Source organism: Prionailurus viverrinus, chromosome D2, assembly GCF_022837055.1.
Source record: "Prionailurus viverrinus isolate Anna chromosome D2, UM_Priviv_1.0, whole genome shotgun sequence".
NCBI lineage: Eukaryota > Metazoa > Chordata > Mammalia > Carnivora > Felidae > Prionailurus > Prionailurus viverrinus.
This window is the reverse complement of record NC_062571.1, coordinates 62,960,044-62,987,407: the sequence shown is the minus strand read 5'-3', so window position 1 is coordinate 62,987,407 and position 27,364 is coordinate 62,960,044. Positions and strand designations below refer to the sequence as shown.

The window sequence follows — 27,364 nt, the reverse complement described above, 5'->3', positions numbered from 1 at the left end:
GAGAAAATATGGTAGAATATTGAAATGATTTGGATGGGGAAGAAATTTTCACACAAAGGAAATAGCTAAAAATAGAAAAATTGACCTATTATTGCATACAAATTTAAAATTTAAGAACATTCAAAACACCATGAAAAATTAAAAGGCAAATAATAAACTGAGGAAGATACTTGGAAATAATATGATCAAGTATTTTTAGAGAGTTTATGAAACCATAAGAAAAAGACCCAAACATCCCATGAGAACAGTGGAAGAAGAAATTGCCCAAACCACAAAACTACAGATGACCAAAATATCAAAAAATACTCCATCTCAATGTTCATTTTTAAAATTGATATTTGAACTGAGATGAGGTTTTTCTCCTTATCAAGGTCACAATTTTTTTAAGCTGATAACTGCTAGGTGGAGCACAGTGAAATTGGTAACACACTTTCTTGCTGAAGGTGGGAATAAGGTGGGAGTAAGATTGATACAATCTTTCTGGGAAGTAAACATTACCGTATTTGACCCAGTTAAACTCAGTTGAAGAACTAGAATTCAATTTTAAGGAAATCAGAAATAGTCAAAGATGTGTATGCACAGGAGATAAAGGCACTATCATAATAGAAAAAGATTGGAAACCACCTACATCCCCAGTAATAGGAATATGGTTAAATATGTGAAAATATCCCATAAATGGTATTATATAAGCATTAAAAATTGATTTTGAAGAATTATTTATGACAAAATGCTCTATATAATGTAAACAATAGGACTAACACTGTATGATCCAAGTTTTTAAAATGAATTATTATACATAATATTTAAACCATGATTGTTATAGCTATAAAAAGCAATGTTATGTATTTTTTCAAAGTTATATTTAAGTAAAAAAAAATGTTTATTGACAAGTAAGCATAGAAGAAAATACCAGAAATTTACCAAATTTGGTAGTGAGATTACAGAGGATATATTTTCTTGTAAAGCTTTTTATTGGCGGGGAGAGGCACCTGGGTGACTCAGTTGTCAGTCTCTTGACTTCAGCTCAGGTCATGATCCCAGGGTTGTGGGATAAAGTACCCCATTGGGCTCCTTGCTGACTGTGGAGCCCGCTTGGGATTCTACCCCTTCCTCTCTCTCTGCCCCTCCCCCAATTGTGCATGTGAACTCTCTCTTTCAAAACTAAATAAACATTAAAGCTTTTTTTTCATATTCAAACATCATACATTTTTAGAAATTTAAAATAAATAAAATATAAAATGAATAATCTTAATTTATGAGAGGAAATGTCTATAGTAAGGATAGAAATTATTCTATTGAGGCCTCTATTCCACAGAAAACCTTTTATTTTTGCTCAGTTAATACAAGTTTTCTTTGTTAATCAAACTGGGCTAAATAAATTCAACGAACAACAAAGTTTAGCGTTATATTCTAGTCAGTTAAAGTGAGAAGGGCAAAAAAAGCAGGAAACAACCACGAAAAGTACAGAGAACTAGCAATAGAGACCTGCATGTGAAAAAGACATGGGAGAAGGCAGAACTTGTACCTATGGAACCACATTGAAAAACAGCAGGTAGAGTGGGGGAAACCGGATCTTTATACACAGGAGGGCAGAAGCAGATACTTCCTTGTCTTAGCGTCCTCATGACACACATTGTAAACACATTGTTACTAAGGTTTTTAGAGTCATGTTTCATGTCTTCAACTACAGGGATGGATGAGATAGAACTTTTTTATAATTGTTCCTAGAACCAGAAGATATTAAGCAAAGGGCCTGCTGTGGCCCAAGACATAGAGACGTGGAAGTAAGCTGGAATGATTACAACTCCCCAAAGTATTTAACGTTTGAATAACTTTTCTAATTACAGTGTTTCATATATTTATGGAGCATATTCTAGTTCTTGGGTCATTTCAAATTATACTTACGACATCCATGGTTCAATACACTCAGTTCTGATTGAAGTCTAGGGACAGTGACCTAATGGTCTTAATTTACTCTCATATCTTTAATTTTTTATTTAAAAAAAAATTTTTTAATGTTTATTTTTGAAAAAGAGACAGAGCATGAGCAGGGGAGGGGCAGAGAGAGAGGGGGACAGAATTCAAAGCAGACTCCAGGCTCTGAGCTGTCAGCATAGAGCCTGATGAGAGGCTTGAACTCAAGAGCTCTGAGATCATGACCTGAACCAAAGTCGAATGCTTAACTGACTTAGCCACCCAGGTGCCCCCCTAATTTTTTTCTTTTTTAAAAAAAGTAATCTCCACACCCACTGTGGGGCTCAAACTTAACATTGAGAGTTGCATGATTTCCCAACTGAACCAGCCAGGTACCTCAACTCTAATAGCTGTAAAAAAAAAAAAAAAAGGAATTTTAACTTTGCTTTTAGCTTTCTGTTCATAATCTTAGAAATTACCTAGGAGATCTGTTATTCCAGGAGCTGAATGCTTTTGAATTATGTGAAAATCATTAGATAAGGGAGATAAACTATAAGACTGTAGTTAATCTGAACACAATGATTAAACCCTTGTAACTGATTTTATATTTTAGGCAGTGTTCTTCTGGACTACACTTTACTTTCATTCAGTTATTGTGGCACCTACTTGGCTAGCTACTCCTCTCTCCCAGAATTTGAACTGGCCCTTTGGTAAGTCAGTGTGCTACAGCATTCCTTTCATTGGATTACATTTTAATCTTGTCTGGATTTTATTAAAGGACATATACATGCAAAATGTGCAACAAGGAAAAATGGAAAGAATAAAAGTTTTGATTATAAGGTTTAATAGAGTTGCTACTTTTAGGCATAAAATTTGGCAGGGCAAAAGCTATATGGGAGTGAAATTATCTTTCCTTTTTTGTTAATGTGTTATAATAGTTCCTTTGTTGGGTAAAGAATGACAATTGCATACAGTTTCTTCTTTCCTTCAAATAAATGGTAGCAACTCTTTTTTTGAGTTGTGTGTGTATTTTCCACTAATGATGAATTTAAGATGTTCTCTATATTAGAGTTCAATTTGAAGCAATTATAATTAGTATTTTAATTTTAATTAGTAAAGTAATGTTTTTAGAGACATTAGAAGAGTTATATGTTCAGAGAGTGGAACAGCACAGCACATTTGCCAGCTGTATAGGAAATACCTGTAAGACACATCTGTGGTCTTTGCTGGGTCATTTCATGTGGCCAGTTTCAAAGTTGTACTCACTCTTCCATCCATCATATAAACTCCTGCAATGGACAGTTTTCCGTTTTTAAAAATATTTTATTTTTAAGGAATCTATACACCCAATATGAGGCTCGAGCCCACACCCCTGTGATCAAGAGTCACGTGCTCTACCAGCTGAGGCAGCCAGGCACCCATCAGGGGGAGTTTTTCTTTTAAGGGGAAGTACAAACTGTTCAGAGAATGATTGAAGATACTCCTTACACACCAGCATTTCTTATACAAAAATATAATAATCTAGGTTCAGAGAACTACATTTAGTTTATTCGTTTTCTTTTTTTTTTTTTTAACAGCTTTATTGAGGTATGATTGGCATATTAAAAAATTCACATATAAGAATATAATTTGATTAGTTTTTACTTGTGTACACACCCATGAAACCATCACCATAATCAAGATAATAAATATATCTATCACCCCCAAAAGTTTCCTTGTGCTCCTTCATATGTTTCCTTATGGGCCCTTCCACACTTACACCATCCCTGTACCAACCCTTGGCCCCTTTCCCCAGGTAGTCACTGATGTGTTTTCTATCACTCTGGATTTGTTTGCATTTTCTAGAATTTTTTATACAGGGAGTCATCCATTATAGACTCTTGGGGTCAGGGGAGCCTGGCTTTCATGTAGCATAATTATTTTGAAATTCTCTTATGCTCCTGTGTGTGTCAATATTTCATTCCTTTCTATTCCATGGAATGAATATACCACAGTTTATTTATCCACTCACCTACTAATGGATATATTAGTTTGCTGGGGCTGCTATTAACAAAGTACTAGTAAGTGGTTGAAACAACAGAAATTTAGTGTCTCACAGTTCTGGAGGCTAGAGGTCTAACATCAAGGTGTAAACAGGGCTGGTCTGTTCTGAGAGCTATGAGGGAGAATCTGCTCTAGGCTTTTCTCCTTGGCTTGTTAATAACTGTCTTCATGTTCACATGGTGTTCTCATTGTATGTAGATCAGTCTCCAAATTTCCCCTTTCCTTTTTACAGGGATACTAGTCATATTGGAATAAGGCCACACTAAATGACTTCATTTAACTTAGTAAAGACCCTGTTTCCAGATACAGTCACATTCTGAGGTACTGATAGGACATCAACAAATGAATTTGGGGGGACACAGTTCAACCTATAGCAATACTTAAAGGATAAGTAGGAATCAACCTTGTGAAGAAGATAAGGAAGAGAATTCTAAACAGAGGAAAGGCATGTGCAAAGGCCATGAGGTCAGAGAAAATATGGCAAGTTTGAAGATTTAATTAAGAGATCATAATGATGGCAACCAGAAATGGGTCATGAGAAGTAAGCCTAGGCGGTCAGTCTGAGGCTGAGGCTGGCTCATGAGCAGCCTTATAAATAAGTGACCATGTAATTTATCATGCAAGTCAGGACACTTGAGAGTGAGAGGGGATGTTGTCAATAATTAAACCAGGAGAATACTCACCCTATGCCTAAGCCATGCTAATAGGCACATCCTTTATCCTAAAGGTGATGGGAGGCTGTTAAAGGGTTATAAGCAGGGATGTGACATGAGCAGATCTGTGTGTAAGAAGCCTCCTTCTAGCCATGTCATGGAAAGTATATTGGAGGGAAATAGGCATGAACATGAATTAGTAGGCTTTGGTGGCCCAGGTGAGAGGTGACTGTGGCATGGACTAGGGTGGTGGGAGTAGGGACAGAGGGAAGTTGAGAGATTTGGAAGGTGTTTAGGAGGCAGTACCATGGCACTTGGTGACTGAATGTTGGGCGTGGTGCTGAGGGAGAGGGACAGCTGAGGGTTTTACCCAGAGTTGTGACTTTGACAACTTATGGTCATTATGGTTCATGTCAGAAAGATGTCAAGAACACAGGTAGAGGGAAGTTGGAAGCGGCAATGGGGGAAGACCAGCTGAGACAAACTGAGGTGAGGGTGCCTGAGATAAATAAATGGATATATCTAGTTGGGGCAACTGATAGATCAGTTAGGATTTAAGTTCAATTTCTGTCACAGAAACCCAAATCATCCTAAAGTGGTTTAAACAAGACAGAAGTTTCCTTCAAGTTCACTAGTCTGGGTATGAGTAGCCCATGGTTGGAATGGTGGCTCCCTAGTCTCGGGCCAGTCTGCCTCTAACTTGTTGCTCTCCCTCTCTTGGAGTGTTGCCCTCATCTCTAATGTAAAGTGGGGGCACTGCCCATGTATTTTGGGGAGCCAGTGGGAAGGGAAAAAGATAAAGAGGAAGGCACAAACCTTTCTTGGAATGCATAGCTTAGATGTTGCACACATCACTGCCACTTATATCCCACTCACCAGCTTAGTCACAAGCCTTGTGGAGCTATAAGGGACACTGGGAAATTTGGTCCTCAGTGTGGGTAACCACGTGGCTGGCTAAAAACTAGGGAGTTCTGTTACTCACAGAAAGAAATGGAGAAGAGATGTTGAGGGACACAGTGCCTCTGCCACAGATGTACAGGACTGGAGCTCAAGAGAGAGCTGAAGTTTGGGAGTTGTTAAAGTGGTATTCAAAATGGTGGAAGTGGATAAGAACACTCAAAGAAGAACCTCGGGCTGAACCTAGAGAGCACCAATAAAAGGGTCTGAAAGAGGAAGAGAAACCTGGGAAGCTCAGAAGGAGTAGTTATGAAGGGAGGAGGGACACTGAGCATGGGGGCTTTCCAGAATATGCCTCAACCAGTGTTCCTTAGAAAGCGGAGTCTGAGGTAACAGCCCCTGAGCCACTTCTTTAGTGGGGAGTGCAATCCCAGGAAGGAAGCAGGTGGAAGTGGGAAAGTGGAGGGAGGCAGGGAAGGAAGAGAGCCAGCATCAGGGCACATTACTTTGCCGGCCAAGTGCATTACTCTGCACTTGGTGCCAAGTGCAGTCGATTGCTTGGTCTCACAGATCGTCTTCTGAGAGGCAGAATGAACTGTGAACGTGGAAAGTCCTTGGTCAGTGACAGACAGTAGAAGACTAGGAAGCGGGGAGGAAGAGATGAGAGTTTATCTACTGACTCTTATTATCCCACTGAGTGGGATATCCCTGCACAGAGTGTTAACAGCCACACTTTCTGATTTATTTAGACCTCCTGCATGTCATTTCCAGGGGCACATGGGAGCCTCTGGGTATGTGGAGCAGGCATGAGGTGAGGCACAGGAGGGGTGTGCCTACATGAAGTTTGTCAAAGCCTACACAGTCAGACAGCCACTGAGTCAGCTAGGCAGAACAGGTGATGAAGGCCTCAGAAAGAGGCATGAGATGTCCCCTAAGAGGTGTGTGACAGAGATCCCAAGAGTCATTTCAGAAGATCATTGTGAGCAGTGTCAAATCCTGCAGAGGTCAAGTTAGACAAGGACTGAGAACTGTTGGATTTAGGATGAAGGTGGATATTGGTGGGTCTTGGAGAGAGCTGTGTCAGTGGACTGGTGGTGACAAGGAGCAGATTTCCAGGCATGAGAGAGAGCTGGAGTGAGAAGAGGCAGAGAGTTTAGAACAACTCCAGGAGTTTGGCTCACAGGGGAGGGCAGAAAGACATGTAAGGGTGAGATTGAGGGAAGGCTTTTTAAAAGATGGTGCAGATGAACATTTAAGTGTTGTCAGGAACGAGTCAGGAGAGAGGGAGAGTCTGAAGATGTAGAAGAGAATGAATAATGGAAAAACTAATGTTCCTAAGGAGGCAAAGACTCCACACACAGGTGGTGAAAATAGCCTTAGGTCAGAGGAAGTACATGCCTTCCACTGTAACAGGAGGAGGAAAGAATGATGCATACCCTGATAGCAGAAATTTGGGGAGAATTCCCAGGCGATAGCCTCTATCTTCTTAATGGGATCTCTTCACTGAAAGGAAGAAGGAGGTGGAGAGGTTGGAGACTTCAGGAGAGTGGAGAATATTAAAAATATTCTCCCCTTAGTGAGAGAATGGGAGAGAGAATGGACCAGAGAAACACAGCAGGATGCAAGGGTTATTGAGGGTCCAAGGGTGGGGGCATTAACCATGAATTTATAATGTCACAGACACACATAGTCCTCTGATCTTTGTTCCAATGTCTCCAGCATCCTGGGCTTTCAGTTCTATCCATCCAGGGTTGATGGTTAGTCCAGGGATCTGAGGCAGAAAGTCAAAAGATTCAGGGAACCAGTGATACCAGTAAGAGAATGGCTGACATGAGGGACAGAACACTTGTGATGGAGGTGGAAGGAAGTGAGAGCAGGAGGGTGCCAAAAGGCAAGGTGAGCTCAGTAAATATTAATTCCATTTCCCAGTCAGAATCCTGAATGCAGTGCTAGCTCCTTGGAGGAGGAGATAGCTCACATTTATTTTTCTTCCCATTTCATCTGATAAAAGACCTTGCCCATGGTAGGGATTCAGGATAGTCTCTCAAATGGGTAAATGAATGAAATATTTTAAAGTACTGATTTTTAAAAGTCAGTAAATAATCAATTGGTATCAATGTATATAGTGAACATAGGTCAATCTGGAGTATTCACATATAGTATGTTGAGATTTAGATACTTGTTTTTCAGCAAGTGTGATGATATATTCCATTTTCTAGATTTGGATGATTTAAATTCAAATTTAATAAGGAAGATAAAATAGCCTTGATAGCACATGACAGGGTAATATTGTTAAAACACACAGTTATTTTGCTTTCTTAGAAGGGTATAGCATAATTATTAATACATTTGATATTAATATCATGGATTAAATAGATTATATCATTAAATAAATTATATCATATATTGAGACTCAATATATGTAATTAGATAAATGGTCTCAAGATGTCAAGTTAAATGAATTATTTTTTTAACCAAACACAATTTCTCTCTAAGGAAATGGGAATCAAGTGTCATTTTATGCAAGAAGTCACAACCTGGTGTGGATGTAAGCTGCATGACTTTTAACCCTATGAACTGGCGCCAGCTGTGCTTATCAAGTCCAAGTGCATTGACCGTGTGGACCGTTGAAAAAAGTAACCAGGAGCATTATTTAAAAGCAAAGTAAGAGACTTAGTTACACAACAAGGTGGTGGTCTTAGTTTGCATTCATGTAATGTGATTGCATCAGTTTGATGAATTAACTGGCTTTATATGTACTATTAAACATCTTCAGTTGTAGCATCTTTCTACATGTGTAATTCCCTTGGAGTGATTACTTGCCTTTTGAAAGGATTCTCTATGACCTGGTTTCTCAGTGAGTTTCTTCTAAATACCAAGTCATCCTTGAGCCTTTTCCAACATGACTTAATTTACCAAAATTTGATTTCCTTTACAATTTCAAAACATGCCTATTTATATGAAAAAAGGATGGTTATATGAGTTTTTGCTCCTATTACTTTGGTGTACAACTGAAATCTCAAAAATAAGAAACTTTTAGATATGGAAAACATATGGATTATACCTTCATTCACATAACCTCCAAACAAAAGGGTAGTTGCATATAGTGGAGTCATGGGAATTACCTGCTTAAATAGAACTGGGTCAAAAAGAAATTTGTGACCAATGTCCTGGTAATAGCTGATGATGATGGTGCCTTTGTTAAAGGAGTTTAAAGACTCAGGGTGCCTCTGAACTGACTATTCTCAATGTATTCCACAAAGTCAAAGACTAAGTTGATGCTGGGTATATACATCCTTGAAATTGCAATTTTTGAAAAATTGCCTTCTTAAGAAAAATGTAAAGTTTTCTAAATGGAGAATCCTAAAAAAGACACCTCTTTCTGTTCTGTACCCTTTATGTCTCAATTTCACTTTTATAAGAACCCAAAGAATAATCAAATCTGTCTCAAGGCAGAGACATTCATAGAATGGGTAATGTCTCTATCAAATCCTTGCCAAGGTGGGCAAGTAATTGGTCCCAGTATTCTCTCCTTTTGCTTGCCTTGAATATTCTCTTCTAGTTCTGAATGTTGAGTTGTGACTTTTCTGTAAGCAGCTAAAGTGAGAGGCAAAGTGAGTGGATTGTCGTGGTTCAGAAAGCCAGCAGGATTAGAAAACATTGAAGCCTTATATTTGAATAGTAGGTACTGTTTTTACATGATCCGTTTTTAAAATTATTTATCATTCATAAAACATAACCAAGGAAGTTTTAAATTTAAGGCATAAAGCCATGAATTCTTCAAACGCCCTTTTATAGCTGTATTATGGGTTAAAAGTAGATGTATGGTATATTTGAAAATGAATTCTTGATATTGGAGGTTGTAAAGGTAGCTAAATACAACCTACATGTACAGATGGTCCTTGACTTAGGATGGTTCTACTTAAGATTTTTTGACTTTGGGATGTTGTCAAAGTGATATACATTCAACAGAAACCATACTTCACATTTTGAATTTTGCCCTTTTCCCAGGCTGGAGATACATGGTACAATACTCTCACGATGCTAGGCAGTGGCAGCTGCAGCTTATAGTCAGCCACATGATCACAGGGTAGATAACCTGTGCGCTGACCACCGTCCCGCACCTTTACAATCATTCTGTTTTTTTACCTTCATTATAATATTCAAGAAGTTACTTGAGATATTCAGCACTTCATTATAAAATAGGCTTTGTGGGGCGCCTGGGTGGCGCAATGGGTTAAGCGTCCGACTTCAGCCAGGTCACGATCTCGCGGTCCGTGGGTTCGAGCCCCGCATCGGGCTCTGGGCTGATGGCTCAGAGCCTGGAAGCCTGTTTCCGATTCTGTGTCTCCCTCTCTCTCTGCCCCTCCCCCGTTCATGCTCTGTCTCTCTCTGTCCCAAAAATAAATAAATGTTGAAAAAAAATTTTTAAATAGGCTTTGTGGGGGTGCCTGGGTGGCACAGTTGGTGAAACATCCAACTCTTGATCTCAGCTGAGGTTGTGATCTCATGGGTTCGTGAGTTCAAGCCCTGCATGGGGCTGTGTGCTGATGTCTGCTTGGGATTCTGTCTCTCCTTCTCTCTGCCCCTCCTCTCTCTCAATCTCTCTCTCTCTCTCTCTCTCTCTCTCTCTCTCTCAAAATAAATAAATAAACATAAATAAATGAATGAATGAATAAATAAGTGGCTTTGTGTTAGATGATTTTGCCCAACTGTAGGTTGGCAACTAATGTAGTTTGCCTAACTAATATAGGTGTTCTGAGTACATTTATGGGAGGGTAGACTAAACTATGATGTTCAGTAGATTAGATGTATGAAATTCATTTTGACGTAGGTAGGATATTTTCAACTTATGATGGCTTTATTGGGACATAACCCCATCATAAATCAAGGAAGATCTGTACATTTATTTTGGCCCACATTGATTTTTATTTGAATTGATTGCCAACATTTAATACTTGAGAGATTTCTCATAAATATCCAGATTATGATAGTCTTTCAAAATTCTGGAACTACAATTCTCAACAAACCCTCTTGGCTAGAACTGAGTGGCACCTACCTACCACCTTTTGGAGGGAACACACTTTCCCATTTGCCACAGTCCCCCACCTGGCTATGCATCGCCTGCCTGACCCCTGCCTGTACAATCCCAGCTTTAGATATTAACTTTGAAAATTTTCAAAAATCCCTGTGTGCTTAATTTATAACTGCATTACTTGTCCTTTTGCTATATGTTTTTTTTTTAACGTTTATTTATTTTTGAGACAGAGACAGAGCATGAACAGGGGAGGGGCAGAGAGAGAGGGAGACACAGAATCTGAAACAGGCTCCAGGCTCTGAGCTGTCAGCACAGAGCCCGACGCGGGGCTCGAACTCACAGACCGTGAGATCATGGCCTGAGCCGAAGTCGGACGCTTAACCGACCAAGCCACCTAGGCGCCCCGTGATACGTATTTTTAAATCTACTATTTGGTGTTTATCTGGTTTGGTTGCGTGTTTGTTTTTTACAAGTTACATTACCTCCCCACCTTGTTTATCACCAATATGCAGTTGCTCCATCAGTGACTAGTTTTTGTTAATGATTATTCTGATTTCTCTTTTTCCTAAAGGTCAGTAAAACTACCTATGGAAGACGGGTCATTTTATAACGAAACAGATGTAATTTTCCCCACCTCGTTGCCCAAGGATCTTATCTATGGACCGGTGCTCCCACTGTCAGCCATTGCTGGGCTAGTAGGAGAAGAGGCAGAAACTTTCAGGGTAATTACCTGGCACCTCTTCCTGTTTGCCTATTTGATTCTCATAACCATCTCATGAGACATGCAGGATAGAGAGAAGATCGTCCTGGGTTTTTAATACAGATTAGCCCTGGAGACCATGAGAAATGAAGTCTCTGGGAGGATGATGACTGGGAGGTTGGTTGACTGGGAGGATGATGACACTGATAATAGAAACAGAGAACTGGGACCTGATTTCATTTTTGGACATATTGAATTTGGGATGCTGGGAAGGCATCCAGATATAGGTGCCAGGTGGAAATTGGGCCATCAGACCTGTTTCTGGGGTGTAGAAGGCAGGGCTGGAAACACAGAAGCCAGAGTCATTACCACAGAGGGAATAATGGAGGACCGGAGCAGGGGAGGGATGATAGAAAGGAGAGAAAGGGTGCCAGGCAAGACAGCCAGAGAGGAAACCGATTTGTTAAGAGTTGAGAGTTAGTAGAAGAGTCTGAGAAAGAACAATCACAGAAGTAAGAACAAAGCCAAGAGAGAACAAGGCCATGGAAGAAAGTTTCTGAAGGGAGTTTGTTAACAGCTACACACTCATTCAAGTCAACATATATATCAAGCTTCTTCTATGTAGCAGGCACTGTTTTAGTCAATGGGATCACATGATGACCAACCAGGCATAATCCCGACCCTTTGGAGCTTATATTCTATCAGGGAGACAAAACAACAACAACAAATAAAGAGATACATTAAATCATTGAAAAATGTAATAATTATTATAATGGGAAAAATGGGGGAAGAGATGCAAGTGAGGAAGAGATTAACATGTGTTGGTCAAGGAAGGCCCCTGGGGAGATGACATTTACACTGAGACCTGAAGGACAAGGAGACTCAGTGCTACAAAGAGGGTCAAGAGTGTTCAGTCAGAGAGTACTGTAGGTACAAAGGCCCTGGGGGAAGAAAATAAATCAGTGTGTTTGAAGAGCTAAGAAAACTTGTGGTGGCTACAGCACAGTAAATGAGGGGGATCTGCAGTTGTAGGTCAAGAGGTAGGCAGGGAGCTCACTCAAGGCCTTTGGCATGAAGGTTAGGAGCTCCGTTAGGCTAAGCCTAGTGATTGTGTTAAAACTCCAAGCCAAGGATGAAGGAAGTGAAGCTCCCAAATGTTTTTGTCACCAAAGAGAACTGAGATATAGATGTTAAAAATAATTCAACATGGTAATTAGTTTGTTAAAAATTTCTCGCCACCAAGAGAAAAGGTTGTGTATGCTCTTAGTATTTCCTCTAAACGTGAGATCATGACCTGTGCCGAAGTCAGAGGCTTAACCGACTGAGCCACCCAGCCACCCCAATGCTTACATTTTCTAATGCAATATTGAGTTAGACTCAAAATTTTCATGTTCAGTCTTCAAGTGACCAAAATTTTTGATTTGTGATTCCAGAGAGCTGAACAATGGGGTGGCATTACAACAAATATTTTTAAACAGTATTTTCTTTTAGAATTTCAGAATTTTTAGAATTTAAAATTATTGCTTCTGCTCACATAATCCATATAATATCACATTCATTTTTCAATGGCACAGAACATATTTATTGATGAAGAGAGTAATAGAAAGACAAGCTCAGGTTTATCTTAAAGTAAGAAAAGCCACACACAATACTAGTTTAACATATTAAGGCCAGAAAACTCCAAGTTGTAATCCTCACTTTCCGTTGCATACCCATAGATTCACTGATGTGAGAACTAGATATGTGTGGGGTTTTTAAAAGGTTTTTCAGCCCATTGCCATACTAGGTAAGAGTCTGTCCCTTTGTAATATATAGCCTAAGGTTAGATGTCATCAAGACAACCCAAGAAACTTTTAAATAATCGTGATTAAATAATGGCATTCAGTGAGTAACTCTTCCCAAGGAGTCAAATCTCAATTAGACACCACAAATGTGTCACTAATCAGCAGCAGTTTAATCCTTTTGAGTGGTTTTGCCCCCCTTTTTGGCCCATAGGGTGGCCAGATTATTAATCCAGTATTTATTTTTTAACAATCCAAGGCTATGAGGGCATGAAATAGATCAATCATTGACCAAAGTCAATATATCCTTATACCCTGATATATTGATTTTGGTCAATGATTGATTTATATATGCTTATACTCTGATATATTGACTTTGGTCATGATTGATCTATTTCATGCCCACCATTTGCAGCAACGTGGATGGAACTGGAGGGTATTATGCTAAGTGAAATAAGTCAGTCAGAGAAAGACAGATACCATATGTTTTCACTCATATGTGGATCTTGAGAAACTTAACAGAAGACCATGGGGGAGGGCAAGGAGAAAAAAAAGTTACAGAGAGGGAGGGAGGCAAGCCATAAGAGACTCTTGGATACTGAGAACAAACAGGTTTGATGGGCGGTGGGGGAGAGCGGAAAATGGGTGATGGGCATTGAGGAGGGCACTTGTTGGGATGAGCACTAGGTGTGGTATGGAAACCAATTTGACAATAAATTATATTAAAATATATATATCCTTTTAAAAAATTATCATGGTGACTGCTGCCATGTCGGATTTTTGCCTTAGTCATCAAGGTCCATTCCAAATGATAACTCTTTCTCCATACTTTGTTCACTCCACCAAAAAGAACCAATTGCTTTCTCATCAACACTCCCGTGATATTTAAACATTCCTCTGCTATAACCTATCATGTTTTCTGATTCTGATATTTATTAATACTTCTTCCTCACCTAAGTGATTATCCTGTTGAGAAGAGGGATCCCTTAGGACTTGGCACAATGCCTGGTGTATCAGCAACATCCAATAAATGTTTAAATACAAGTTATGTAACAAATTTATGTCTGTTAAGAATCTAGTAGAAATACTTTGACAGCAGTATACCTGCTTTACCTTGGATCTACAAATCATTCCTAAATTAAAAGAACAGTATATACTACATTGTTCAAGTAATTGAGTATTTATTAGAAAGGTAGCTTGTATATATTGAGGAGTTTCTAATGGAAAAATTACTGTTTAATAGGTTTGCAGTATTCCCCAACTGTAGAACCTATTCCAACTTCTGCTTTATGTTTATCCACAGCGTTTGTCAACATATAATATTCTATATGGTTAACTTCTTAGCTTATTTTTATTCTGTTTCCCTTCACCAGGACATAAGCCCCATGAGGGCAGAGATTTGTGTGTGTGTGTGTCTGTTTTGGTCACTGCTACATCCCTGTGCCTAGAACAGTACCTGGAATGTAGTAAGTGTTTAATAAATATTTTTTAGATGAATTAAAAAGTGAATGAAAGAATGAAATAAACATGGAGGTCTCAAGGTATTCAAAAATTCTGTTAATTTGGCCAGTAGCTTATTAAAATTTTTTTCTGTTCCAATGGGTGTAAGGATCCTAAAGATAACAAAAACATTACTTTCTAGCTAATGCAATTCTAAACAGTGCTATAGTATAACCAAAAGCTCAGACAGTAATAACTAAGTAAACTAGTATATTTGATTTGTTTAACTAGAAAGGAAGCAGTCCTGTGTTATGTATTCTGAATTCATAGTTTTAATCAGTGCTGTGGGGCATATGCCCAAAATAGCTGCCACAGCTGCCTTGACCTCCAGGAAGGAAAGCAGGGAGGCCTTAACTTATGAGGAGACCTGCTCTGTGCTGACAGAAGAGCGTATCCCCTGTGGAACATGAGTATTTAAAGCTGCAGGGGCCATATTACTGAGGTATTACCGTCTAAGGCAGAGATCAACAAACTGTGGCCAGTTTTTATATGGCCCCAAGCTAAGAATGGTTTTTGCATTTTTTATTGGGGTGTTAAAAAAAAATAAAAGGGATATGTGACAGAGACCTATGTGGTCCACAAAGCCTAAAATATTCACTACCTGGTTCTTTACAGGAAAAGCTTGCCTTAGATCCTTGGTCCATATTGTTCTTACTTCCCAAAGCCAGCTTTTCTTTTAGGCACATTCCATAGATGTCGTGTCTTTCTCTTTGAGTATCAAAATCACATAGGATGTTTCATGAACCAAATTAGGCCACCAAAATCAGGCATGTGTCCTCTTTTCATTTCCCCTAAAAACTATGCCAGAGGATCTGGGTCAACTTCTCCATAACCACTCAAGGAAAATCATATCTGTGCCCCCTGCAGAATCAGGAGGGTGAAATGATGACAAAAGTTTTCCTCGGAAAGGGTAATTTTAGCTAGACAACGTCTTTCTTAGATTCGAGATAGCAAAAAGCTTCTTCTACCAAGAAGCAGTGTAGGAGTTATTACTTAAAATTTTCATGAAACCCTGTGACACTAGAGCTCCAAATATGCTGGCAAGACCATCTTATATATTCTTAGTGAATTAAAATATAGAATGATAAGTGGAGCAAGGAATGGTAAGTTCACTTAGCTCTTGGCGAACAGGACCAATGAATTGAAAGGATATAAGTCCATATTCATTTGTTTCTTTCTGGAAGTTATTCTGTTGGGTATTTCTCTGGCTCTTAAGCCATGAATGTTGTCTCTCTCTCTCTTTTTTTTAATGTTTATTTATTTTTGAGAGAGAAAGAGAGACAGAGTGCAAGTGGGGGAGGTACAGAGAGAGAGGGAGACACAGAATCCATAGCAGGCTCCAGGCTCTGAGCTATCAGCACAGAGCCAGATGAGGGTCTCCAACTCACAGACTGCTAGATCATGACCTCAGCTCAAGTCCGCCGCTTAACTGAATGAGCCACCTGGTACCACAGCCATAAATGTTGTTAACACAAGGTTTCTAATCTTTTCCTAAAGCCTAAAGACGATCTGTATCCTTTGCTTCACCCAACTATGCATTGCTGGACTCCAACAAATGACCTATACATTGGCTGTGAAGAGGGTCATCTTTTAATGGTTAATGCAGAAACCTTGAAGGTGACTATACTTAATAAGATAGAAGATACGACATCAAGGGGTGAGAAACTACTTTGTTTCATTATTCCCAGAAATGTAGCCACTGGTGATGGTTTTACACTTGAAAATGGATGTTTGTTCCTTATTTTTCTCTTGCTTGGAGACCTCTTTGATTCTTTCTTTTCCTTTATCCCATAGTTAATTACCAAGTCTTGTGCATGTTCCTTCTAGCTAGTGTTCTATGCTCTGGGCATTCTGCTGCACTCTATGTGTATATTTCATGTAATCCTCAAAACAACTTTATAAAGAGATACATTTTCATCTCCATGAGAAAGATGAAAAAAACGTAACCATTGAGAGGTTAAGGAAAATTCCCAAATTCACATAACTGGTAAACTGTGGAACTAATACCTGAACACAAGCAATAAGACTTCGGAGTCCGTTGGGGCACCTGGGTGGCTCAGTTGGTTAAGTGTCTAACTCTTTTTTTTTTTTAAGCTTATTTATTTTGAGAGAAAGAGAGAGTGCATGAGCAGGGTAGGGGCAGAGAGAGAGGGAGAGAGAGAGAATCCCAAGTAGGCTCTACACTGTTAGCACAGAGCCCGACATGGGTCTCAAATTCAGGAACCATGAGATCATGACCTGAGCCAAAACCAAGATTCAGACACTTAACCGACTGAGACACCTAGGCACCCCAAGCGTCCAACACTTGATCTCAGCTCAGGTCTTCATCTCAGGGTCATGAAATCAAGCCCCACATTGGGCTCTGCACTGGACATGAAGCCTACTTAAAAGAACTTCAGAGTCCAAGTTATTTTATTTTATTATTTTTAAAATTTAAATCCAAGTTAGTTATCATTTAGTGTAATAATGACTTCAGGAATAGACTTTAGTGATTCATCACTTACATATAACACCCAGTGCGCATCCCAGCAAGTGCCCTCCTTAATGCCCCTTGCCCATTTAACCCATATCCCCACCCAACACCCCACCAGCAACCCTCAGTTTGTTCTCTGTATTTAAGAGTCTCTTATGGTTTGTATCCCTCTCTGTTTTTATATTATTTTTGCTTCCCTTCCCTTATGTTCATCTGTTTTGTATCTTAAATTCCACACGAGTGAAATCATATGATATTTGTCTTTGACTGACTTATGCCACTTAGTATAATATACTCTAGTTCCATCCTTGTTGTTACAAATTGTAAGATTTAATTCTTTTTTATTGCCAAGCAATATTCCATTGTATATATATATACCACATCTTCTTAATCCATTCATCCTTCAATGGACATTTGGGCTCTTCCCATATTTTGGCTATTCTCGATAGTGCTCCTATAAACATTGGGGTGCATGTGTCCCTTTGAATCAGCACAACTGTATCCCTTGGATAGATACCTAGTAGTGCAATTGCTGAGCCATAGGGTAGTTCTATTTTTAATTTTTTGAAGAACCTCTATACTGTTTTCCAGAGTGGCTGCACTGGAGTGCATTCCCACCAGGAGTACAAAAGCGTTCTTTCTCCACATCCTCACCAACATCTGTTAATTTTAGCCATTCTGAGAGGCGTGAGGTGGTATCTCGTTGTGGGTTTGATTTCTGTTTCCCTGTTGATGAGTGATATTGAGCATCTTTTCATGTGTCTGTTAGCTATCTGGGTGTCTTCTTTGGAGAAATGTCTATTCATGTCTTTTGGCCATTTCTTCCCTGGATTATTTGGTTTTTGGGGTGTTGAGTTTGATAAGTTCTTTATAGATTTTGTATACTAACTCTTTATCTGATATGTCATTTGCAAATATCTTTTCCCATTCTGTCAGTTGCCTTTTAGTTTTGCTGATTTTTTCCTTCACTTTTTATCTTGATGAGGTCCCAATAGTCCATTTTTGCTTTTGTTTCCCTAGCCTCTGGAGGTATGTCAAGTAAGAAGTTGCTGCGGCCAAGATCAAAGAGGTTTTTGCCTGTTTTCTCCTCAAGGATTTTGATGGCTTCCTGTCTTACATTTAGGTCTTTTATCTGTTTTGATGTTTTTTTTGTATATGGTATAAGAAAGTGGTTCAGATTCATTTTTCTGTGTGCTGCTGTCCAGTTTTCCCACCACCATTTGCTGAAGAAACTGTCTTTTTTTCCACTGGATATTCTTTCCTGCTTTGTCAAAGATAAATTGGCCATACATTTGTGGGTCCATTTCTGAGTTCTCTATTCTGTTCCATTGATCTATGTGTCTGCTTTTGTGCCAGTACCATACTATCTTGATGATTATAGCTTTGTAATACAACTTGAAGTCCGGAATTGTGATACCTCCAGCTTTGGTTTTGTTTTTCAGGATTGCTTTGGCTATTTGGGATTTTTTCTGGTTCCATATAAATTTAGGATTGTTTGTTCCAGCCCTGTGAAGAATGCTGACATTATTTTGATAGGGAATGCCGGAGTTCAAGTTATTAGCTACTATGCTATATCCTTTCCCATACATATGCCTATTTTGTTTAATCAACAAATTATGCCCTTTCCTGCCCTCCACCCCTTTCAAGGCCTTTTTTTCCACAATGACCTCTTTTAAGTTTAACTACCATCTTGAAAATTATCTTGTGTTCCTTGATTAGAATTTCTAAGAGAATTGGATTTATTTTCCTTAGATCTGATGTCCATTCCTGGTCCCATCAGCTGTGGCCAGGGTTGCCCTTAGTCACAGAAGCTAATGTCCACTCATTAGCTAGGTATAGACCTTTTGGGTCTAGGAGCTAGGTATAGACCTTTTGAGAAGGGAGACCGGTCATTGCGAGCTCCCCACTTTGTGCAATGCACTCTCCATTCCACTTATTCCACTCTCCATTCCTCTTGTTATTTCACTTCTTGATTTCTTCAGCAACCTTAGGACTGACTTCATTGGCCTTAATCTACACTAACCCAAAGCAGTCATCTCATCCTTGCCAAACTGTCCTTCTTGAAGACCATTTCAATTTTTTTTTAATGTTTGTTTATTTTTAAGACAGAGACAGAGCATGAACAGGGGAGGGGCAGAGAGAGAGAGAGACACAGAATCTGAAACAGGCTCCAGGCTCTGAGCTGTCAGCACAGAGCCCAACGCGGGGCTTGAACTCACGGACCGTGAGATCATGACCTGAGCCGAAGTCGGACGCTTAATGGACTGAGCCACCCAGGCCCCCCCTTGAAGACCATTTCAACATGCAATTCAGTGACTGCTTTGCCTTGATTCTACACTCTCTCTAATCTGATCCTACCTGCTCTATTTATATTATTTTCTTCTACTCCCCAGATTGAGTTTTCTGATCTAGCCAGTAATTTCTTCCTGTCTTTTCACAGACATGCCTCCTAGCTCACCCTCTTGCCAATTTACTCTCTGAATCCTTGAGTTCCCAGCTCAATGCCACCACCTACAGCAAGTTTCCCCTAAGACAGTGCCCCTCATCTACTCTTAACTCCCATTCCCTGGCTTAGACTTCATTGAAGCCATTAGGTTTGACTTTCCTGCCCCAACCCTGGCTTCCTTTCACTGTCACCTGTACCCTCCAGGCTAAGTTCTCTTTAACCTTGCCTCCACAATGCCATCCCATAGCTCTCTACAAAGTGAACCCCTTTTGTGGCCTGCCTTCCCAGTTCCAGCTTCTCCCACATAAGCCTTGGAGAAGTTCTCATCATTCCTGTGCTGCCTCCAAATTCTGCCTGCTGGCATTTGTAGTTATCTTTGTCTAAGATGCCCTTCTCTTCCTGGTCTACCTGATGAGGTCATCCTCAGTGGATCCTTCCCTGTCTTCACCCCAACCTTAGGGTGAAATTCAGTGACCCTGTATGGGATTCATTGAGACTTGCTCCCTTGGTAGAGCCTCATCCTGTGCTTTCACAGTGTCCCATGTGCACGTCTGTGTTTCCCACTAGATATCAATTCTTTGAAGTCAAGAACTGTGTTTTACTCATCCTTTGGCTCCAGAGTTAAATCCCAGAGATTGCTACAGATTAGCACCTATATGTTTTTTTTAAACAAATTCTTTTTTTTAATTTAATTTTTATTTTTTAAATTTATATCTAAATTAGTTAGCATATAGTGCAACAATGATTTCAGTAGATTCCTTAGTGCCTCTTACCCATTTAGCCCATACCCCCTCCCACAACCCCTCCAGTAACCCTCAGTTTGTTCTCCATATTTATGAGTCTTTTACGTTTTGTCCCCCTCACTGTTTTTATATTATTTTTGTTTCCCTTCCCTTATGTTCATCTGTTTTGTCTCTTAAAGTCCTCATATGAGTGAAGTCGTATGGTATTTGTCTTTCTCTGGCTAATTTCACTTAGCATAATAACCTCCAGTTCCACCCACGTAGTTGCAAATGGCAAGATTTCCCTCTTTTTGATTGCTGAGTAGTACTCCATTGTATATATATACCACATTTTCTTTATCCACTCATCCATCAATGGATATTTGGGCTGTTTCCATACTTTGGCTATTGTTGATAGTGCTACTATAAACATGGGGGTGCATGTGTCCCTTTGAAACAGTACACTTGTATCCCTTGGATAAATGCCTAGTAGTGCAATTGCTGGGTCATAGGGTAGTTCTATTTTTAGTTTTTTGAGGAACCTCCATACTGTTTTCCAGAGTGGCTACACCAGCTTGCACCAACAATGCAAAAGTGATCCTCTTTCTCCATATTCTTGCCATTATCTGTTGTTGCCTGAGTTGTTAATGTTAGCCATTCTGACAGGTCTAAGGTGGTATCTCATTGGGGTTTTGATTTGTATTTCCCTGATGATGAGTGATGTTGAGCATTTTTTCATGTGTCAGTTGGCCATCTGGATGTCTTCTTTGGAGAAGTGTCTATTCATGTCTTTTGCCCATTTCTTCACTGGATTATTTGTTTTTTGGGTGTTGAGTCTGGTAAGTTCTTTATAGATTTTGGATACTAACTCTTTATCTGATATGTCGTTTGCAAATTCTTTCTCCCATTCTGTTGGTTGCCTTTTAGTTTTGCTGATTGTTTCCTTCACTGTGCAGAAGCTTTTTATTTTGGTGAGGTCCCAGTAGTTCATTTTTGCTTTTGTTTACCTTGCCTCTGGAGATGTGTTGAGTAAGAAGTTGCTGCAGCTAATATCAAAGAGGCTTTTGCCTGTTTTCTCCTTGAGGATTTTGATGGCTTCCTGTCTGACATTTAGGTATTTTTGAATTTATTTTTGTGTACGATATAAGAAAGTGGTCCAGGTTCATTCTTCTGCATGTCGCTGTCCATTTTTCCCAGCACCACTTGCTGAAGAAACTGTCTTTATTCCACTGGATATTCTTTCCTGCTTTGTCAAAGATTAGTTGGCCATACATTTGTGGGTCTATTTCTGGGTTCTCTATTCTGTTCTATTGATCTGAGTGTCTGTTTTTGTGCCAGTACCATACTATCCTGATGATTACAGCTTTGTAGTATAACTTGAAGTCCGGGATTGTGATGCCTCCTGCCTTGGTTTTCTTTAACAAGATTGCTTTGGCTATTTGGGGTATTTTCTGGTTCCATGCAAATTTTGGGATTATTTGTTCTAGCTCTGTGAAGAATGCTGGTGTTATTTTGATAGGGATTGCATTGAATATGTAGATTGCTTTAGGTAGTATCAACATTTTAACAATATTTGTTCTTCCTATCCAGGAGCATGGAATCTTTTTCCTTTTTTGTGTGTGTCTTCTTCAATTTCTTTCATAAGCTTTCTATAGTTTTCAGTGTATACATTTTTCACCTCTTTGGTTAGATTTATTCCCAGGTATTTTATGGTTTTTTGTGCCACTGTAAATGGGATCAATTCCTTTATTTCTCTTTCTGTTGCTTCATTGTTGGTGTATAGGAATGCAACTGATTTCTGTGCATTGATTTTATATCCTGCAACTTTGATGAATTCATGAATTAATTCTAGCAGTTTTTGGGTGGAATATTTTGGGTTTTCCATATAGAGTATCGTGTCATCTGTGAAGAGTGAAAGTTTGACCTCCTCCTGGCATCCTCCTCTTGGATGCCTCTTATTTCTTTGTGTTGTATGATTGCAGAGGCTAAGACTACCAATACTATGTTGAATAACAGTGGCGAGAGTGGACATCCCTGTCTTGTTCCTGACCTTAGGGGGAAAGCTCTCAGTTTTTCTCCATTGAGGATGATATTGGCATTGGGTCATTCATATATGGCTTTTATGATCTTCTCCTTCTATCCCTACTTTCTTGAGGGTTTTTATCAAGAAAGGATGCTCTATTTTGTCAAATGCTTTTTCTGCATCTATTGAGAGGATCATATGGCTCTTGTCCTTTCTTTTATTGATGTGATGAATTACGTTAATTGTTTTGCGGATATTGAACCAACCCTGCATCCCAGGTATAAATCCCACTTGGTCATGGTGAATAATTCTTTTAATGTATTGTTGGATCTGGTTGGCTAATATCTTGTTGAGGATTTTTGCATGCATGTTCATCAGGGAAATAGGTCTATAGTTCTCCTTTTTAGTGGGGTCTGTGTCTGGTTTTGGAATCAAGGTAATGTTGGCTTCATAGAAAGAGTTTGGAAGTTTTCCTTCCATTTCTATTTTTTGGAACAGCTTCAAAGGAATAGATGTTAACTCTTCCTTAGATGTTTGGTAGAATTCCCCTGGAAAGCCATCTGGCCCTGAACTCTTGTTTTTTGGGAGATTTTTTATTACTAATTCAATTTCCTTACTGGTTATGGGTCTGTTCAAATTTTCTCCTTTCTGTTTCAGTTGTGGTAGTTTATGTGTTTCTAGGAATTTGTCCATTTCTTCCAGGTTGCCCATTTTATTGGCGTATAATTGCTCACACTATTCTCTTATTATTGTTTTTATTTCTGCTGTGTTGGTTGTGATCTCTCCTCTTTCATTCTTCATTTTATTTATTTGGGTCCTTTCCTTTTTCTTTTTGATCAAACTGACTAGTGGTTTATCAATTTTGTTAATTCTTTCAAAGAACCAGCTTCTGGTTTCATTGATCTGTTCTACTGTTTTTTTGGTTTCGATAGCATCAATTTCTGCTCTAATCTTTATTATTTCCTGACTTCTGCTGGCTTTGGGTTTTATTTGCTGTTCTTTTCCCAGCTTCTTAAGGTATAAGATTAGGCTGTGTATCTGAGATATTTCTTCCTTCTTTAGGAAGGCCTGGATTGCTATATACTTTCCTCTTATGACGCCTTTGCTGCATCCTGGAGGTTTTGGGTTGTGATGTTATCATTTTAATTGGCTTCCATATACTTTTTAATTTCCTCTTTAACTTCTTGGTTAGCCCGTTCATTCTTCTGTACAATGTTCTTCAGTCTCCAAGTATGTGTTACCTTTCCAATTTTTTCTTGTGGTTGATTTTGAATTTCATAGCATTGTGGTCTGAAAATATGCACAGTATGATCTTGATCTTTTTGTACTTGCTTAGGGCTGATTTGTGTCCCAGTATATGGTCTATTCTGGAGAATGTTCCATGTGCACTGGAGAACGTATTCTGCTGTTTTAGGATGAAATGTTCTGAATATATCTGTTAAATCCATCTGGTCCAGTGTGTCCTTCAAAGCCATTGTTTCCTTATTGATTTTTTGATTAGACGATCTGTCCATTGCTGTGAGTGGGTGTTGAAGTCTCCTACTCTTTTTTTTTTTTAATTTTTTTTTAACGTTTATTTATTTTTGAGACAGAGAGAATCAGAGCATGAATGGGGGAGGGTCAGAGAGAGGGAGACACAGAATCTGAAACAGGCTCCAGGCTCTGAGCTGTCAGCACAGAGCCCGACTTGGGGCTCGAACTCATAGACCACGAGATCATGACCTGAGCCGAAGTCGGCCGCTTAACTGACTGAGCCACCCAGGCGCCCTAAAGTCTTCTACTCTTATGGTATTACTATCGATGAGTTTCTTTGTGATTAATTGACTTATATATTTGGGGGCTGCTACATTTGGCACATAAATGTTTACAAGTGTTATGTCTTCTTGGTGGATAGCCCCCTTGATTATGATATAATGCCCTTCTGCATCTCTTGATACAGTCTTTATTTTGAAGTCTAGATTGTCTGATATAAGTATGGCTACTCTGGCTTTCTTTTGGTGACCATTAGCATGATAGATGGTTTCTCCATCCCCTTATTTTCAATCTGAAGGTGTCTTTAGGTCTAAAGTGGGTCTCTTGTAAACAGCATGTAGATGGATCTTGTTTTCTTATCCATTCTGTTACCCTTTGTCTTTTGATTGGAGCATTGAGTCCATTGACATTTAGAGTGAGTACTGAAAGACATGAATTTATTGCTATTATGATGCTTGTAGAGTTGGAGTTTCTGGTGGTGTACTCTGGTCCTTTCTAATCTTTGTTGCTTATGGTATGTATGTATGTATGTATGTATATATGTATTTATATTTTCATCTTTTCTCCCCTCAGAGAGTCTCCCTTAAAATTTCTTGCAGGGTTGGTTTGGTGGTCACAAACTCCTTTAATTTTTGTTTGTCTGGGAAACTTCTTATCTCTCCTTCTATTTTTTTTTTTTTAACGTTTATTTATTTTTGGGACAGAGAGAGACACAGCATGAACGGGGGAGGGGCAGAGAGAGAGGGAGACACAGAATCGGAAACAGGCTCCAGGCTCTGAGCCATCAGCCCAGAGCCCGGTGCGGGGCTCGAACTCACGGACCGCGAGATCGTGACCTGGCTGAAGTCGGACGCTTAACCAACTGCGCCACCCAGGCGCCCCTCTCTCCTTCTATTTTGAATGACAGCCTTGCTGGATAAAGAATTCTTGGTTGCATATTTTTCTGTTAAGCAAAATGAATATATCCTGCCACTCCTTTCTGGCTTGCCAAGTTTCTGTGGATAGGTCTACTGCAAACCTGCTCTGTCTTCCCTTGTATGTTAGGGACTTTTTTCCCTTGCTGCTTTCATGATTCTCTCCTTGCCTGAGTATTTTGCGAATTTGACTATGATATGCCTTATTGATGGTCGGTTTTTGTTGAATCTAATGGGGGTCCTCTGTGCTTCCTGGATTTTGATGTCTCTGTCTTTCCCCAGGTTAGGAAAATTTTCTGCTATGATTTGCTCACATAACCCTTCTACCCCTATTTCTCTCTCTTCCTCTTCTGGGACTCCTATGATTCTGATGTTGTTCCTTTTTAATGAGTCACTGATTTCTCTAATTCTTAAATCATGATCTTTTGCTTTAATGTCCCTTTTTTTTTTTCTGCTTCATTATTCTCCCTAAGTTTGTCCTCTGTATTGCTGATTCTCTGTTCTGCCTCATCCATCCTTCCTTCCATGGCATCCATCCATGATTGCAGCTCAGTTATAGCATTTTTTCTTTCATCCTGACTAGTTTTTACTTCTTTTATCTCCTCAGAAAAGGATTCTAATCTACTTTCGACTCCAACTAGTATTCTTATTATCATGATTCTAAATTCTGGTTTAGACATCTTGCTTGTATCTGTGTTGGTAAATTCCTGGCTGTCATTTCTTTGTGCTTTTTCTTTTGGGGTGAATTTCTACTGAATTGTGTGGTTCAGGTTGTGCAGATTGTTGTGTTAATCCTCAAATCAGTTTTCTAGGTGTGCAGGATGGCTTAGTGTCGGTCTGGCTGTATTTCATGGATGCAAGACACACAAAAAACTTCCATGCTGTTTCACAATCTTGGCTCCTCCCTTTTAAAATGAACTCTAAAGCAATGTGCTTCATTTCCAAACTGTTGTCACATTTGTAATATGTTATACAAAATTTAGGACTTAATCATGCGTAGTCTTGTATTGCTCACTATTTCCTTCTTGCATACTATTCCTAATAATTTTCATGGTATATTATAAATGCTTTCATATAAATATTTGCCTAGCCTCTACAATGTGTAAGATACCACACAAAGTGCCTCAGAGGTGACATAAGTGGCAAATATATGATTTTATAATATCTACCCTTAAGAGATTTCTATTTTATTGAAGAGAATTAAAGAAGTAGACAATTACATCCAGGTAGACTAAGATAATTTCATTAAAGAGAAATTTCACCAATTGCTATGTGAATTCAAATGAGGGAAACAGGCCATGTTAAGTCATTTTGAAGGTGACATTTGAAATGGCCCTTGAAGTTTGGGTTGTCACAAGCAGAGATGAGGGTAGGTGGAGTTTCTGGCAATGGTATCTGCATAGACAAGGAAAACTGCGGAAGGTTGTGATACAAGAAGTGGTCCAGTTTGTCTGAAAGCATTGAGTGTTACACAGGGCTAATGGGAAACAAACGGACATGTATACCATGTCTGACCTTGAATGTCCAGCTAAGGTGTTTCTACTTAATTGAGCTGACAGTGGGCAGACATCAAAAACTCCTGACTGGGGATGTACCCTAACTGGAATTGTGCATGGGAAGATTAGTTTAGCCATAATTCAGAAAAGGATAATCCTAGAAGGTGGCTCTAAGCATCAGGTACCTAGGCCAGGCCAGGAGTCATAAGAACCTCGGATCCAGGGGCACCTGGATTGGAAAAGAAGGAACTGTGGGGAGATGAATAGTCTTTGAAGGAAAGGACAGTATGCTTCTTAGCATCTGGCAAAATGCCAAGCATGTAACAGTAAAAAAGTAATTTGATGGATGCTGTATGAGCTTTTGATCTTATAGTTGTCATGGTTTATCTACATAAAAGGTAATACACTTTTGTTATTTTCCCCCCAAGGGCAATATGTTATTAGTAACATTTGTTCCTATGGAACATTTTTCTTTTTACTTTCTTTTTATCCTTTTTTGTTTATTTACTGAGATATGAATTTATATACCATAAAATGTACAAACCTTAAGTATGCAGCTTGATAATAACTTAGGTTTCATTTTATTTGTTTTTTTCTGGCATCTTATCTCTGACAACGCTTCCCTAAAATAAGAAAGTGCATTTGCTATATAATTCTACAGTGTTAGTTACACAGACCTGATGATACAGAACTTTAAAAAAATTCCTGTGATTTACATTAGTAATCAATGCTGAGCATCTTTTATGATTCATTGCTTGGGAGGCATTATAGCACATATTCTGATAGAAAGCTGACTTTTGGTAAGGATTACAAAGAAAGGACTAGTACTAGGAAAGAAAATGAAATTAATTGATTTGTACTGCACTTTTAAATATGTGTCACCTGTTTTACCTTGTTTTTCTTTGCCAAAAGAGGGATGTCATCTGATTAATCCAGTCACCATGGCATATCAGAAGGGAGGCGTGCTGATTTCTGGAATTGTAATGTATTTTTTCTTCAAAATTAATTGCTT

At 39.1% G+C, this 27,364-nt stretch overlaps 1 protein-coding gene across 10 annotated transcripts in view; it reads left to right on the top strand.

The window, feature by feature from the left end:
• Positions 1-27,364, top strand: part of CFAP43 (cilia and flagella associated protein 43) — a 139,718-nt gene that overhangs the window by 18,078 nt on the left and 94,276 nt on the right. For all 10 annotated transcript variants that reach the window (XM_047825493.1, XM_047825498.1, XM_047825497.1 and 7 more), the window contains 5 exons: positions 2,528-2,624; positions 8,004-8,171; positions 11,117-11,267; positions 16,024-16,183; positions 27,265-27,332. In XM_047825493.1, coding sequence (XP_047681449.1) covers positions 2,528-2,624; positions 8,004-8,171; positions 11,117-11,267; positions 16,024-16,183; positions 27,265-27,332 — 644 coding nt within the window. The remainder of the gene's footprint in view (positions 1-2,527; positions 2,625-8,003; positions 8,172-11,116; positions 11,268-16,023; positions 16,184-27,264; positions 27,333-27,364) is intronic.